Genomic DNA, 16,936 nt, shown 5'->3' with positions numbered 1-16,936 from the left:
GCAACAGAGGATAATCTGTGTGGAACCTGAAATTATGAACATCAGTGCTGGAGCTGAAGCACCAGATATATAATTAAGCATTTTCCTCATAAAGCACTTACCTCAGCACTACAAGTGTGAAGAAATTACATGGGATCAAGTTTTTCCTGAGTTATCTTTGTCATTAATGAAATACAGCACCTGAATTGCAATATAATATTCATGCTGCAGTCCGTGCACCATTAGGAAGGATCTAATGAGGCAGGCTTTCTCATATAAAACAAAGAACACAAGGATTTTAACATTTTTTATTATAAATAACCCCTTTTAATATAACTTTTTTGTTCTTGCCAGCAAACTGAAAACGTTGAAAGCCAACAAAGCTGAAATAATGGGAATGAAATGCTTTTTTTTCAGTGAAGCATGGCCACAAAAGAGGAAAATGATATTATGTGGACATTTTTGTATTTGAAATGATATTAAGAAGACAGCTGACGTTGCACGGTATCCAGTACCTTTACATCATGGAAATATTTCTTCTAAAAAATAAAGATACAATCATCAAAACCATTCACGCATTTTATAAAATACTGCAGATGAAGAATGTTCTGTTTACACATTTTTTTTTTTTTTTATCTTTGTATAAATTAGAAAACTCTATTTTACAGTCCCTTCCCTGGTGGGAGATTTAAAGCACATTTGTGGTACTTTCAGTATGTTATTATTATTTATTATTATTATTATTACTATTAATATTATTATCATCATTATTATTATTGTTGCTGCTGCTGTCATTGTCACGTTGGGATAAGCAGTGTCTGTAGACAAACATGGAGGGCGTGGCTCTGTCCAGCAAACACAGGCCAAAGCTGCATTGCACACATTCATCGAAAGTGGCCACGGTGTGAAAGATGCGCTCCTGAGAATACGTACGGTGGGGGGAAGGAAAAAAAAGGGTCAAATGGACGCACGGAATCACAGGCGCGAACGTGAGGCAAACGCTGAAACGACCACAGATTCAGCATGTGCTGCAAACGTACTTTGGAAGACGCTGTCGAGAAACCGATGACAAAAAAAACCCGAAACAAACAAACAAAAAAAAATTAATTGCACAAAGTCACCCAAACAGTCGAGCGTACCCAGGGACTCACTCATACGGACTCCATTGCTCTCTGCAGATGTGTAGAACTGAGGTAAACTCCCGAAGAGGAGGAAAGAGCCGGAATGTCAGGAGGAAGTTCTGTTGTACCCTACGCCTAAGTGTTTCTCCAACCATAGTTCTGCTAACTGCATTGTGGAGGCATAAGTACTAGCTTTAGACCCTAGGCACATTTTGTATTGCTTGGGCTCTAAGTTAGCGTCACAGTGAACAGGGTGGTAAATGTGGATGATGCCAGTCTCCTGACTCCGAAACGCCTTTAATCCGGAGTTGATCACTTTCGTGAACAGGTCCACGTCCTCCAGTCCCCAGCCTTGAATCGAGGTGTCGAACCCCCCAGCCTTCAGCAGGTCGCTTTTGAATATGCAGGTGATTCCAAATCCGTAGTCCCTCCAGAAGCCGCTCTTCTTGGTGAAGACGAAGCTGCTGTCGTCCGGGGCGGCGCCGGCGTAGACGATCTTGGGATCATACTGGCTGAAGATGACGGGGAAGTAGACCTGCTTCCCCTGGACGGCGTTGTCCCGGCAACGCTGCAGGAAGTCGGCGTTGAAGACCAGGTCCACGTCACAGAAGAAGAGCAAGGTGTTGTTCTCCAGCTGCGACGAGCCCATCTCCAGCGCCAGGCCCCTGGAGAAGTCTCCCGCCATGGGGATGACCGTCAGGTCGGCTTTGGGATACTTGTTGTGGTACTCCTTGATCAGCTCCAGGTGCTTTTCCCTGTCCTGGTTGCTGTCGTTATCCACCAGGATGACGGACAGCTTGACGCTCTGGTTGGGCACCAGGCACGTCTTCTCGAAGTTCTCCATGAAGCGGACAAAGATATCGTAGCGGCCCGTCAGGGGCACCAGCACATGGACCTTCCTCTGGCTGCGCTCCCGCATCTCTTTGGTGGACTCGGTGAACTGGAAGGGTGAGAAGATCTTGAGGGAGTTGGACAGGAAGGAGAAAGACTGGGACTCCGTGTTGATGGTCTCCACCAGCTCGGCCACGTCCAGCTCCTCCGCCTCCATGAAGAAGGGCCGGCTGAAGGACTGCTGCAGGTAGGCGTGGCGCCGCACGGGCACCGTCACCTTGCGCCCCTTGTGCTTCTTGTACAAGAGGAGGAGGTCCAGGATGTACTCCGCCCCGTGCATGGGGTCCACCCGCCGGTAGCCGTACTGGATCTCCTTGAAGTCGATGACGCGCCCGCGGGCCTTGGAGTTCTCGTTGATCATCTCCATCACCTGCATGACCGTGTCCTCCAGGGCGGCCCGCAGCATGGTCCCCAGGCCCTGCCGGGGCACCTGGTTCTCCCCCATGGCGTACAGGTGCCTGCCCGTCAGGAACTCCCACTCGATGACGTTGCCGCGCTCCGCGGGCTGGTAGCGGGTGTAGGAGGGCATCATGCCCAGCTGCTGGTCCTCCCGCTGCACCTCCGTGTTGCTCAGCTTGCTCATGGCCACGCCCTCGCGGTGCAGCTGGATGGTCCGGTAGCGCAGCGCCGAGATCTTGAGGCTCAGCATGTAGCTGTGCAGCCGGTACTGGTAGGCTGGCCTCTTGTTGGGGTGCAGGGTGATGGCGTTGTGGATCTTGCTGCTGTGGAGCTCCTGGATGAAGCCCTTCTTGTTGTGTTCGTAGTTCTCGTAGAAGAGCTGCTGCATCTGCAAAAAGAGAGGGAGAGCAGTTCGTTAAAAGTCTGAAAATGCAGGAATTAATGTGTGTTAGCAAGTGCTGGTGAGTTTGTTTGTTATAGACGAAACGCTCTCCTTCCAACTTTTTGTCTTCGCTTAACGATGCATTTAATTAGATCCTCTGTTTTTTCTGCCCTTCAAAACCTAATTTTGACAAATTGGAATGGAGGAAGTGAGAACAACAGAGCTCTTACATCATTGTTTAGGTTAATTGAACAAAACTTAATTGAAAGATCCTGTTTTCCTGTTGAAAGTTTTTTTCCATTATAATGGGGGAATGATAAGAATAAGTTCAAAAGAAAGTCATAATGTGTCCTTTCCAATTTAGACAGGGGTGCCACACCTTCCTTCTGAATAGCAGGTGAAACAATACAAATGGTTTATTAGTTTATAAAACAATGTATAATGCTGCACCTGACTTCCTGCTTAATTGGGACTGTGCTGAATTCCAATTAAAGCAAATCATATGTATTCAAAGAAGCTTCACAGAAGATAAATTGTCAGTCAGTTGCCCATGAGATTTAAGAAATCACAATGTTAATTGTGTTCAGCTAGAGGTAATTGCAAGGGAGGTGGGGCTGGGGGGACTGAAGTGCTTCTTTTGTATCTGGGAAACCAATTACTTTTGAAAGATATTAGCACTTGTCTTAATTATTTTAATTAAGTGGAATAACACTGGGCCTGTTTTCAGGGCATAAGCAGAGTTAATCACATCAATAAAGAAGTTTTCTCTTTTTGGAGAATTGTAGGAACCAAACCACTTCCTTCAAAAGAATAGGGACATCACACAATACCAATTAATAGTGTTTTTTTTTTCAGTTGTAAGCTCTTCTTTATCTTTCTTATTTCCATCTAGCGTAGTTTGGGGAGAAAATGCAGTCTTTCATTGGTCCCACAGAGACATTTCCAGAAAACACAGACAACTAATTCAGGATGCAACAAGCTTTAAAGCTATCTATGTGTAAAGATCAGCATATGTTAGAGAAAAAAACATTCAGAGAAAAAATGGTGATCAAGATCAGGTTCAGTGATCAGGTTCTTTAAAATGATGATACTGATAAAAAAGGCAGGGCTGTCAAATGATTAAAAAAAATTATCTTCCAATTTCAGTAATCATGCTTAATCCCAATCGCAAATTAGAATTACAGGTCAACCAATATATCTGCATGAAGAGGTCACTGAAATTTCAGTTTTCAAGTCTATAGCCTAAAAGCTATGAAAAAAAATCAGCATTGGCCTTAAACAGCTCTAAAAAGGAAAATTTGTCGATCTTCTTAGAATGGCATTTATTGTATTTTAAGTAAATATTACAATTAAATACTAAAAAAATGCGAGAGAGTAAAAGTGCTCTGTAAATGTGCTCTGTAAAGACACATTAGATTCAGAGGATGAACTAGAGCAGCGTTTCCCAACCCTGCTCCTGAAGGCACACCGTCCTGCATATCTTCTATCTATACCTGCTCTACCTACCTGACTGAACTCATCAGTGGCACTTTTGATTAGCTGAGCACACCTGATTTAGTCAAGCAGGAAGGATACATAGAAGATATGCAGAACAGTGTGCCTCCAGGAGCAGGGTTGGGAAACACGGAACTAGAGGCACGGTGCAATACATCCCCTTTTTTCCTATTTATTTTCACTGAGCCAGTTGCTAAGACAAACTACTCTAAGAACATCCTGCAGACGAGTCCTTCACTACGTTAAGTAGCCTGCAGTCAGCTGCAACCTACTTAGAAATGGCTGTAGACAACTTCAGACATAGTTTGCTTCATAAGCATATGGCGATTTCCAAGTTTGACTGTTTCTCAGACAAAACTGTTCATTTCCGACACTAGCTCTTTGACAGTTAAAATTAGAATGTTTAGCTTGTGAGCTGTAACTCAAACTCTATGTACTTTTATAATGCTGAAATTCCATTTGACAGAAACTGTAACTTAGTTTGTTACTTTTATGAATCAAGCTATCTGGAAGTCTCTTATGATAAAAAGAGATGTTCAAAAATGTATTTTTTCTCCTGCACAATCTGTGTAGCCAGCATGTACCCAGTGATCCCAACTATTATTGTGTGAAATAACTCAATCAAAATAATCATCAAAATAACTCACTTGAATTCAACTCCTTCAGAAAAAAAAATAATATAAAAATTTATTGTATTGTACATTACTCACAAAAAAGGGGTTGAGATTGACCCCCCCATCAATGCATTTCAGATCACATCCAGCCACAGTCTGCTTCAGGTTCATTGTAAAACTACCAGAATTGTTTGAAGCTGTAAAACTGTGTAAAGCGTGCAATGCATTCAACATAACATGGCTAAATTCATTAACCAAAGCTCCTGTATTCATACACACACACTATACGAATGGTACTAAACGGAAAACACAAATCATATGATTTGATCAGATCAGCTGCATCAGTTTTTTTCCCCCATCCCTGGTCCCGCCACTGTATGTTCTATTTTTCTCTTTCTGCCCTCCTCGTTGCCAAGACTAATTGAGCTGTTAATTAAACTACTGTGATAATTAGATATCTACTGCTCTCCGTTCCAGGTTTCCAGATATTCATTGCTGGTGGGGTAGGGGTACAGCCATTTTCCCATTCTCTCTCTCTCTGTATTTGTCCTCAAATGAATGATTGCGTGTTTGGCACATTGAAAGATGTCATAATTAGACCGGATAGATAGAGGGTGGGCTACTGGAGAAAGAGGCACAGAGAAGCCTTTGTGCATTAATTTCAACACTTGCACGTAATTCAGACAGATTCAAAGAGGTGCACAAAGGATAATTTATATATTCCAGGCTACTTCTCCCGATGCATTGCAATATAATTCTACTTGGAGAGTGGTGGGGTGAACCTCCAATGTCTCAACTTAATTATTCAACTTGCGATGGTAGTATCCATCACTTCATTATGGTGTCAAAATACTTACAAAAACCTGGAACAATGCCACTGAGTAACAGTAACACATCTTTATCTTCTGGGAACAGAAGAATCCAGTGTATTTACATTCTGAACATGATAATAATACTGAAGCACATTATGATCCTGTCCCATCATATTTTCTCTTTCAATTTCATAATTGTTGATAGCGATATGGTTTACTTATTTCTGAGATTTGCAATTGTTTGTGTGAAACTGTTTTACCGGTTGTTTATATTCTCATTGAAGAAAGGTGATCAAGACAACTGTTTTTAGTCACTGACATCTTCAAAATGTTCTCCACCATTCAATATGCAATAAGTGTAATGATCACTGGTTCCCCACATCGTTCTCTGTCTACTTCTCAGATTAGCACGGTAAGTGGTCCATCTGAGCAAAAACATCTTCGTTCCTCTTCACTGTTCGCTCTGAAAAAATTAACAAATGCAAGGCTTTCAACAGTAATTCCTAACTGAAACGGATTTATGTTACACCCCTTTTGCAATTTTAAGTGCCACTGTCTTGATATGCCATGTCACTGCTGCTATTCGTCACGGACTCCTTTAATCTTTCTTAATTCTGCATCCTGCATTCAAACTCCAAATACAGCTGCCACTCAGAAACAAAAGCCCACTGAGGACAGAAGCAATCTGGCAAAGCGGAGCGCAGACACTGAGAAATATGTAATAAACTATAAACATATGTTCCCTGATTAACGCCTGCCATTGGACACGCCGCTCTGTGATTCTTATTTGTTTAACTAGAGCACCGAGAGTCCTTCCTGTTTTCAAACAAATTTTCTCAAAGGTCAGGCTGCACTTCCGTGGGAGTAAATCGGTCTGTTTGTTGCTATGATGACGCAGCTGAGTGTGTTGAAAGGCAACCAAAGGCTCTACAATGAGAATGCTGGTCATACACAAAATAAACCCCAAACACCCAGCGCAGCACTGCAAAATATTGCTGACTCTTGGGAATGCACTACCGGACTCAACAAATCAACATTTGTCCTTGACTGACTTACAAAAACATACAAGCACTAGGCTTCTTTATCAGTGCAAACTATTGTTTTTAATTAATTCTGGTAATTGCACAACTTTGTCTGGCAAAGAAAAATTAATTACTGCACTTAATTATCAATCAAAATAATAAAAATATGTGAATTGAATCCATGAAACATTTTCTTATTTTCTCCTCAGATCCCACTCCTTTTTCACTCACAAGTTAGGCAGACAAGACTTGGCACACTGTTTTAATTGACCACGTATATATTAATATATAGGACTTAACTATCAGTTGACAATTAGGCAGGCAAAAAACAAAGCCAATCATTTTTTTTTTAAATGAAGTATATTTTTAGCAGAATTGATGGAAATAACTATTCACTACTTGTTACATGCTATTATTATGTTATGCGGTGTCAGAAGAGATGATTTATGGCTTTCATTGGATCAAAGAGAGTTGTGAAATGTAACAGGATGGAATGTTATGAATGGCAGATAAGTGAGTTTCCGGGGAAGAGACATAAAAGTATCTTTATATGCCATGTCAGCACAAAACGTCTGTCTCTATGTGGCGAGGCATACTTTCTGACATTTATAAAAATTAAAAGCAGAGAACTCGAGGATAAAAAAGGATAAAATTGTGCTACACCTCTTCCTGCTGACAGCTCTGGCATACAGCCATCCACCTTATACTATAACATGTCTGGATTTGACGGCCATTACAAGGTGAGACAGAACAAAGGTTACTAATGCAACTGCTGTATCATGAAACAGTGTGGCTGCCCTTTCCCTTACATATATCTCTGTGACGTAGTGACCCTCAGCATGCAGGATTACTTTAGTATACAGTCTCCACTCCACGAGGACATCCATCATGTAATGTAGCCTGCTTTGGCAGCCACTACAAGATGATAAAAAGCACCTGCTATGGTGTGGGTCAACCCTCTGACATACCTGCAGCTGGCCTTTTGCGACCAGCACAGCAAGTATATTTATGTAAATAAAGGGACATGGGAAAAACTTGCCCCCGTGTTCGTTTTTTCTCTCTCTCTCTCTTCCGCAAATACAGGCAGTGCAGGTGGAAATCTCTTGCTGATGAGGTCATTTCAAAGTTGCCTGCACTGCAGGTGGAGTTGACCGCACAGTAGGAACATTTCCGCCGCCTTCACACCGGTGGTCCAGGGCACCAAAGGCCAGGCTCATGCCAGATTCCTGCAACGAGCCGAGTCTCTTTCGCTGACAGGCCAGCCGTCTTCTGTCGGCAGGACAGCAACCTGCCAAACTGACAAACGCCCGGGTGTGCGTCTTTTCATACGAAACCAGCTTTTAATGTTGTTACATTACATTATTGGCATTTTAGCAGACGCTCTTATCCAGAGCGACTTACATCAGTTTTTACAATGTTATCCATTTATACAGCTGGATATTTACTGAGACAATTGTAGGTTAAGTACCTTGCCCCAGGGTACAGCGGCAGTGCCCCAGCAGGGAATCAAACCAGAACCTCTCAGTTACGAGTCCTGCTCTTTAACTGCTACGCTACACTGCCGCCCTGCTGTGTCTTCATGCTCTGCTCACCAGAGCTCTGTTTGTTTGGAAGATCAACATGCTCTTGAAATAAAGCAATAAAGTTTTTAGTTTGTATTTACAGTGCTGACATGCGATATTCGCAAAGCAAACACACAAAGCATTCCATGCTGCACTGAGGAGGTTGAAATACAGACAGGCAAGGGCTAAATGTTTTTTGCACAATTACTCGCTGTAAAACATAAGAAACAACATCAGTATCATGATTCACGGTACGTCATCCGGTGCATGAAGACAGGCTTTCATTTCAAGTGGGATGGAAATTACGAAGCGTAAACCAAGACTTAAAGGCATTCAGATCCCGGACAAAGCTTCCACTGTAGAGCGTGCTCTACTGCCCCCGGGTTCAGGAAGCATGGAAACCAATATGGCTGACGGCTCAGTCAGGATGTCACATGATCTTGCCAGCTGCCTGCCATTAACAACACATAACTGGTGCATCATGGGAAGTTAGGAACATGGATCCATTCACTGGAAATCCTGATCGTGAACTTTTGTACAAAGAGTGATAAGGAAATATGTACCTAAAAAGGATAGGATATTATAATCAAAAGGCACTGCCACTGAGAACAAGTTTATAATACACACATTGCATTTATTAGCTACATATGGTCAAAAAACACTGTCTGGCCAGGCAGCAAAGTGGACATTCAAGTACATACATTTTCCTCATGCATGGTTAAGACATGGTGCCAAAACCGACGTAAAAACCCACTGCAGTAAATAGAAAGGCTTTCCGAGAGGATTACTGCCATTTTCAATCCAAATGCAATACGGTCTGTCCTTAGCCTTGACAAACAAATTTAAAGTGCTCATTTTTGTTTTGTGGACATTTTGTTTTGTGGGGGGGCAAAAAATGTAGTGCTAGAAATGAAAATAAGTAACATGTTTTTAAACTCATCATTCACTGCTACAACAGACAACAAAGCGCATTTCACAAAATTGATCCTGGAGCTAACATTAAAGGTTTGTGACTTTTTTGGGGAAAAAATCTGAGTACAAAGAGTCACGGTATTTCATTTTATGCAGACAGAGAAAGAACTGCCATTTACATGAGTAACATTATTTTAATGTTGGTCATTTCCCCACGTTGGCTTCCTGCAACCCCGCTCTCCGCAATCAATGCCCATGAGTGCAATTTCACAGCTTCCTCCAGAATTGGCCTATTTTTTGCCATCCTGGAGGGACATGAACTCCATCAATCAAGAGGACAGTTCTTTTCTATGAAGTCATTTGGACATCATTTGGCGCGATCACCTGAACGCTCTCCAGCCCTCTGGGGCCAGGGCTGCTGTGATTGAACAAATAACTCACTTAATTGATCGATAACTTTCATGTGTTCCCGCTCTTTACTGCTGACTCAGGACGAGTCCACTGGCTCTGCTGGCACCGGTGGAACAAGGAGAGCAAGGACAGCCGCATGGCTTTTATGTTCACACAGACAACAACAACAACAAAAAACCTTCAAGAATACGATTAGCAAAGTCCAAACACACGTCACTGCCTCTCTCTCTTTGTCTGAAAGTACACAGCCAATGGTTTTTTGAACATATTTATGTATTATATTTACATATTATTATAATGAATTATGTTTATAGGACTCTTTAGCTTATGTACAGAAAACAGTTATGTATACATTTCTGCTCTTTTTATTACATATTTGAAAAATCCGAAACTAAAGTGGCAAACTGCCAACTCACTCTCTGAACATTAGCCAAGACAGTCTATGATATCAACAACAGGTAAACAAACCCTCCCAGACAGATTTCTTGGCCCCAAATGTATGGTGTTATAAGGTACGTCCTGGGAGTAAGCAGTTATTTTCCATTCTTTGGAGGGCTAGTTCATTGCTGATAAATGTCAACTGCCTTCTACCGTGCAATGTGAATGATGATTCTGGATAATGGTTTAAATCCGAGAGCTTTTGCTTCTTTAAACAATATTTTACCTAAAGGGGCAATTCAAATGCTACAGAGAGCATATCGTTTATCCACTTTTGATGTACGGTAATTGCCAACCCGCTGCAGAGTTTCCAAAGTCTTTAACACAACACGGGTAGAATATGAACAATGAATAAATCAATTGTTTTTTTCCCATTTAAAAGTACTGACATGATTTAAGGTCAGAAAATAAAATTCTGAGGACAGTAGTAGAATGCATGATGGCATATGACTTTGAAGCTGCTCTGTATGGCCAACTAAGCACTTTACCCTGGGGTTCTCTCACTGAGAATTTAAGATTTTCCACAGATATTCATTCATGTATGATTTTATGTAGGAACTGTAAGATTGGACTTCAAATACGTTTGGCAATAAATAGCCCTCGTTCCCGTTCTTATTTTGCAATCTGATTTGAGAAAACGTGCACGATGTGAACTGTTCTTTTACCCCTCCAGACTGATGCAGGTATTATAGAATGGAAGCAATGAGGGGCAAAGGGTGGACGTTAAGCCTTGTTCTGCATCACAGCACGTGGCCTGAATTGACAAGAAGGCGACACTGGGATAGATGCACACTTCTTTATACAGTGCTCATTGAGTCCTCAGTCAACAATTGATATCTATGCAGCTAGCAATGAAGCACTTTCTGATCTGGACTAGCACAGAAGAATGAATCTGCAGTCACATGACAAAAAAATACAATCCATCTGCAGCTGAATACAATGTGCCATATCTGTTATGATATTGCGTCTTCTGTTGTGGTTTTTTCTTACTGTGTCTTAAAATCAACATATGTTGATTTTAAGACACAATAAGAAAAATATGTAGCGTATATGAGGAAGGTGTGTTTCTGGGAATTACTTTACTGCAGGTGCACAAGGCAGAGGGATCTAGGTCTGGTTGGGTTCACATCCTCCAGAACCACAAACAACGTGGACAGTTTGACTGGCTGGCTGGAGGTGTTTTCCAGAGTATCAGAGAATTTTTTTCTTCCGGTTGGTCAAACAAGGAAAAGCTGAAGAAAAAAAATAAATGTTAAATTTGGGCCCATCGCCATCACAGAGTTCCTCAAACTGCTGCCGTTCTTTCCATTTAAAACAAGTGACTGCAACCAATTGCGCATTGCAGCGTGTGTAATCCAGTCATAAGCATCCTTTGTCCTACGACTTGATGTTTGAAGACAGTCTTTATTCCTCAGTGATGTTTTTTGTTTTCTCTTATTAGCATCAATTTAAACCCAAGTCAGTGAAACTCAGATGTGATCTGCTTGCTCAAAGACATGTGGGCTACTGTTCAAAGCAATATGTGCCAAGCCAGATTTACTGCCTGCCTCACTGTCAAGGAACATTACTGCAACTACAGCATTCAAAGCACCTGCCACGACATTATATATTATCTTTTTTTTTTTAAAGATTCAAATCCTCAACTAAAGAACAGTGACATCTGCCCTTTAGCTACTCTTGGCCTTCTACCACGCTCCCCATAAAAACCGATCCGAACAACCTGCGCAGCACACGGCAAACATACAGAGATAGTAAAGCCTGATATTTATATAACCTATTTATACGACCTTCCTCTAGAACTTCCGCTAAAATATCGCGCCAACTCTGCTAGCTGACGGTGATGTGTAGAGTGGGAGGGAAGCTGGGAGTGTTTCACAACAAAGGAGCGGGACGTGAGAGCGGAGGAGAGAGCTGAGAGTTATTTGTTGTTTCTGCTTTGTTTCGGCTTCTGTCTCGGTGGCATATGGCGGTTGTTAGAGTGACAGAGCACAGCAGGCCCAATCCCCCCTACATCAATTACATTTTCTTCCTCTTCCCTCTTTTCTGTCTTCTTCATGATGCATTAGCCAGATTGGTTGTGGCTATAGATTACTGAACATTACAGGAAGAAGGAGAGCTTCTCAGAATAACTTTATTTTTACACATATTCACAAGCATGGGATGGTGAATATTGTACTGTCATGGTTGACAAAAAATACCTGCCTTCAAACACTCTTTAGCGCCAGGACCAGTGAGACTGACATGCTACATTACATTCATTTAGCAGATGCTCTTATCTGGAGCATCTTCCAGCACAATAGAACATAAGCGTATACATTCAAGTTAAATGAGCAGCAGTGTCAGACCAGGCTAACAACGCTCCCAGATCAGTGAGTGTGAGCATAACACTATTCAAGCCCAAGTTAACTTGTGCAACCTAACTAGGCAAGGGAAGCCAAGTATGCTGCCATACATCAGTCACTAGATCACAGAATCCAAAACACATCGCAATACTACATGTGATATAAACAGCAAGAACTAGAAGCAGCAGGTGGAACCGAGATGCAGTATGAAGACATGAGTCTTTGATACCATGATGTACCACACCCTCTCAAAAATTACAGTCAAAGCTTCACCACAGCCTGTGTTATGTATGATTATATTCAACAGCCAAAAATAGATACATTCAAAGGCACAGTGCTCCTACAAACCTTAGGTGAGGGTCACTATCAGTTACTTGTGCTTATGTCATGATATGAGATGACATAAATGTGTACTTATGGGAAAAAAATGAGTGACAGGATATTCAACAGGAGTTGAGACATGCTTTAAAACTTCCATGACCTTTCTTCTCTCCATGTTTGTAGGTTAAAGTACATTCCAGAACGCATTTGTTGTATAAATACAGATTTCATACAGTAAAAATAACAAATAAATGTCAAGTCAAATAACCCAAACAGCATGTAATTCAAGTTCATCTCTTTTGCAATCTGAATTTAAATCCAAACATCACCCATGACCCAACTTATAGCTTACATTTCATCACAGGAAAAAGCGCTTTATACCATTTTGGAACATTAACAAGCTGACACACCATTAAAAACCAAGCCCCAGTCTGATGTTAAATAAGATATTATGAGGCTGGTCAACAGTGCATCATCTCACTGTTCAGCTTTTACACAATGAGTGTCTTTGCAACAGCTTATTGCTGTCCTGCATTCGGAAAAAGCAACAGGGGGGCTATGAATTAACACCACTCCACCACTAACGCATGGTTGTCTCTCAGCGCCCGTGGGACCAAAGCACAGCAAAGGAATGGAATTCATTTCAAACCGACAGCCTTTGAAGGTTTCTCCTGAGGAGAGAATCTCAGCCACATTTTTTTTTTCTTTCTGGCACCCTGGGGTTTTTTGCGTGTTAAGAGGGACCAGCATAAATTGAGTTCACAAAGTCTCACTCGCGTGCTCCTTTTAAGATTGTTTCATATCATGTACCCTTTATAGAAGGGCTCCAGTCCTAGATAAAGAGATGAGAAAATTGAAATGCCACAAACCATCTATGTGCCTGGAAAGACCTGACAGGGTCTGGTGCGCTACACACAAAGCCTTTGAAGGCCCTGAGAGTGGTGTTTTCTCTCGGCCTTGAATTTCATACTCTGCAGCGTTAATACAGCGTTATACAAGTAAACACGTCAAACTCCCGCATTTCGCAGCCTTTCCTTGCAGTCCTGTACAATTTGCGGATTTTAAAGAAGCACATCAAACAAGGAGCTCAAACTGTTGTTTGCAGTACCAGAAACATGCCTACAGGGTGCGTTTAAACAGGAAGCTGTCCTCATCTTTAATATTTCCCTGCGGAAACCGTTCACCATCATTTTATCGCAACATTAAGAGTGCTAAGATCTGATAGCTATTGCTATTGTTACTGACTTAGCGCATTTGCAACAAGAAGTGAGGATGTTTAGGACAATATGAGAATCGAAAGACCCATGTAAACAGATTCCTCATTCTGCTGTTCCTTTCTCTAATTCTACCATATGTACATATGCATACACTGTCACAGACATACTGTAACATCTCATCATGTCATATTCCTTATACACTATTTTGGATTTCTTATCTAACTGTAATACCACATTTGCAGTGTTGAATACAGTAAACTAACATTGGAACAAAGAGACATTTCAAAATAAGCACTACCATTTCAAGCTGAATAAATGGTAAAGCTATGCATTAAACTTTCCAAATGAGATGAAAACTCTCAGGTAGCACAAAGCAGGAGTAGTTTGTTCACGGAAACCTGTTCATTCAGCACCTTCACACTCAGTACCTTTGAAAAGAACATTTTCTTTTTAGAAGAAGAGATAATTCCCCTCTTTTCAAACCACAGCATTACAGACAATAATTGCAAGCTTATCTTAAATGGCACCTAGGGCGATTCTCTCAAAAAATTATCAAAAGTTTACCTTACAGATAAACTGTATGCATTTCTAACATGAGCTTGAAATTCTTTTGAACCTTTCTGGGGAAAGACAATAAACACCATAACTGAACCTCAGGGAAAGAGCTTGGTTGGACGGATAAGGCACATACCACGCAAAAAGGCCCTTAGGCAGGATTTATACTTTCATTGGGTTTTTGGTTTCTCACAGAACAACCTTAAAGTGCTATTAAAGTGCTATTAGTGAGATTCTGAAGAATATAATGCTGAGGAGCTGCTTACTTTGTGGACGGTCCTGACCTGCGTACGAAGGTTGCTGGAACAAGGCGAAGGAGAGGGTATGAAATGTCTCAGAAAAAAGCTTTACTGTCACAGAGGAATTGAGAGAAAGATTGGAATGGGGAGACTTTTCGGCAGCCATTTGCAATTCTAAGCTGCCGAGGAGCATTACTACAGCTGGGGTGACTGGAAGAAGAAAAGCCAACTCTATCACTTGAGACCTCGCTGTCGAGCCGAGGACTTATGGGATGTCAGCGTTTCAGTTGGGTGCTGTGGGTCGTGTGGACAATCAGCAAGCGTCTCCCGTTAATGAGGAGGACATTCGGAGCTCGTCTGTCAGAGAGTCCATGACCCTGCTGTCCTTCAGCATCAGGGAGACTGCAATGCAGTAGCTCTGTCAAGCAGCTCTTCAAATAATGAGGCAGCTTGAATCCATTATCATTCAACCTGGGCACACTAAAATTTGAAAACACCTTCTATGTTGTGTTTTTAACAGTCTGATTTTATCCCCTATTGTCTATTTTTTGTCCACAGAGCCCATGTTGTGCTTTGCATATATTATGCGGTTAACACTGATATAATCATCCACAACAGTGGATAACAGTTTTTATCCTCCACCACAAGGCACCCATAGTTCATGGCTCCACAGAAAGCTACTGTGCGCCCTTTGTCTTCCGGCCAAACTAATTTCCCACAGCTATTCCGGGCAAATTGCTCCTCAAAACCAATGAGCCATATGGTACGCCTTTTCCTCCTCACGCTCCTCTGAGGGAAAACGCTAAAAAAAGGCCTGTTTTCCACAGTTCTTAAAAAAACCAACTCCATTTGTTAAACGCTAACATTGGTTAAAGAAAATTCCCATGTAAGTGAGGCATCCCCATGCAAGGGAAAGCAGGGTCAATGCTATCTGCTGCAGGAATCAATAGCGCACTGCTTGGGCTTGACGTTGGGATTATTTCCTGAAGGCTAAACTCAAAGTCAGGGAGAGTATGGAACAGAGAACAGGGAAATTTGTGTAACAGCTGGGATAATTTGCAGTGATTGTCACAGGCTAGACCTCTGCAAAAGTTACACAAGGACTCACAAAGTGCGGCAATATACTTGTTCATTACAATGAAGGGAGGGTGGGAGGTGGTGGCTACCATTCATGTTTCTTTAGTTCGATTTTGTGTAATTAAACTAAAGGGAGATTTTAAACTGCTGAGAACATCAGCTGCCTATTAGGGGCCAGATAAGAACAATGGATTACTGGGAGACTGCAGAGAGGCAGGTTATGTTTTCCTTGGGAAGGGGTAGTGAACCTTTGCGAAGAACGATTTTGCCCTGCCTGGTTAAGCTCGCATACCATTACCATGACACAGACAATGACAGTGACAGGATAAGGGCCTTGGATTTTCACCTGTAGTGGCACTAAAATGTCTTTGCTTTGATTAATGATGTCTGTTTTGTGTTCACCTACAGAGGGCTGGGCTCTGCTTGGTTTTGGCATGGGGGTGTCACAGGTTCAGACCTCAGATAGGACACTACTGCAGAATCAAGGGGGGGGGCGCCAGGATAACTCAGGATACCCAGGATAAATGGATTACAGCATATTGAGTGAAACTCACAGACACCGAAAACCCCGCCCCCACTGGCAGTGTTGGCCAGCCAACCAACCAATCATCACATTATGATTACAGTCAGAGAAAAAGGGCTACTGAGTGGCTCAATTGGCAAGGTGCTCATCATGAATGCAGGCTGAGCAGTAAAGCTGAGTTTTTACCCTGGTCATGTCTGCTGACAATGACTGAGAGGCCACAGCAGGAGAACAAACTTTGGTTTTGATTTTGTTCTGACAGGGATGGGGTGGGTAGGTCTGCCAGGGTTCCTCACTGCTCTCAGGCACCCTTCGATTCATGGATTCGATGATGTCATTGGAATAGCGCCTATCCTCCAATGAGTGCCCACTTCATTGTGGTGGATTGTGTGACTTGTAATGTGAAAAAGAGACAGCAGTTGCATGTGAGTCTACTGGAGGACTGCGCTCATCCTACTCTGGGGCTCCCACACGGCAGCAGAGGTTGTTGCAGGGAGAAGAGGTGGATGTACAACTGGGTATTCCAAGACAGGGTTAAATAAAAGGGTGAAAAACATTTAAGAAGTTCCTGTAAAATCCCAAAGATGCACAGCCAATGGCAAACCAGGCTGCCAGCACTGTGATA

At 42.2% G+C, this 16,936-nt stretch overlaps 1 protein-coding gene across 1 annotated transcript in view; it reads right to left on the bottom strand.

Annotated features, from left to right (window-relative positions):
- Positions 1 to 762: 762 nt before the first annotated feature.
- Positions 763 to 16,936, bottom strand: part of chsy3 (chondroitin sulfate synthase 3) — a 119,006-nt gene continuing 102,832 nt past the window's right edge. The window contains exon 3 of the mRNA XM_036528151.1: positions 763 to 2,778. Coding sequence (XP_036384044.1) covers positions 1,207 to 2,778 — 1,572 coding nt within the window. The 3' untranslated portion in view covers positions 763 to 1,206. The remainder of the gene's footprint in view (positions 2,779 to 16,936) is intronic.

This window comes from Megalops cyprinoides, chromosome 5, assembly GCF_013368585.1.
Source record: "Megalops cyprinoides isolate fMegCyp1 chromosome 5, fMegCyp1.pri, whole genome shotgun sequence".
NCBI lineage: Eukaryota > Metazoa > Chordata > Actinopteri > Elopiformes > Megalopidae > Megalops > Megalops cyprinoides.
Note: the sequence above shows the minus strand (reverse complement) of the source record. Positions and strands in the feature narration are given on the sequence as shown.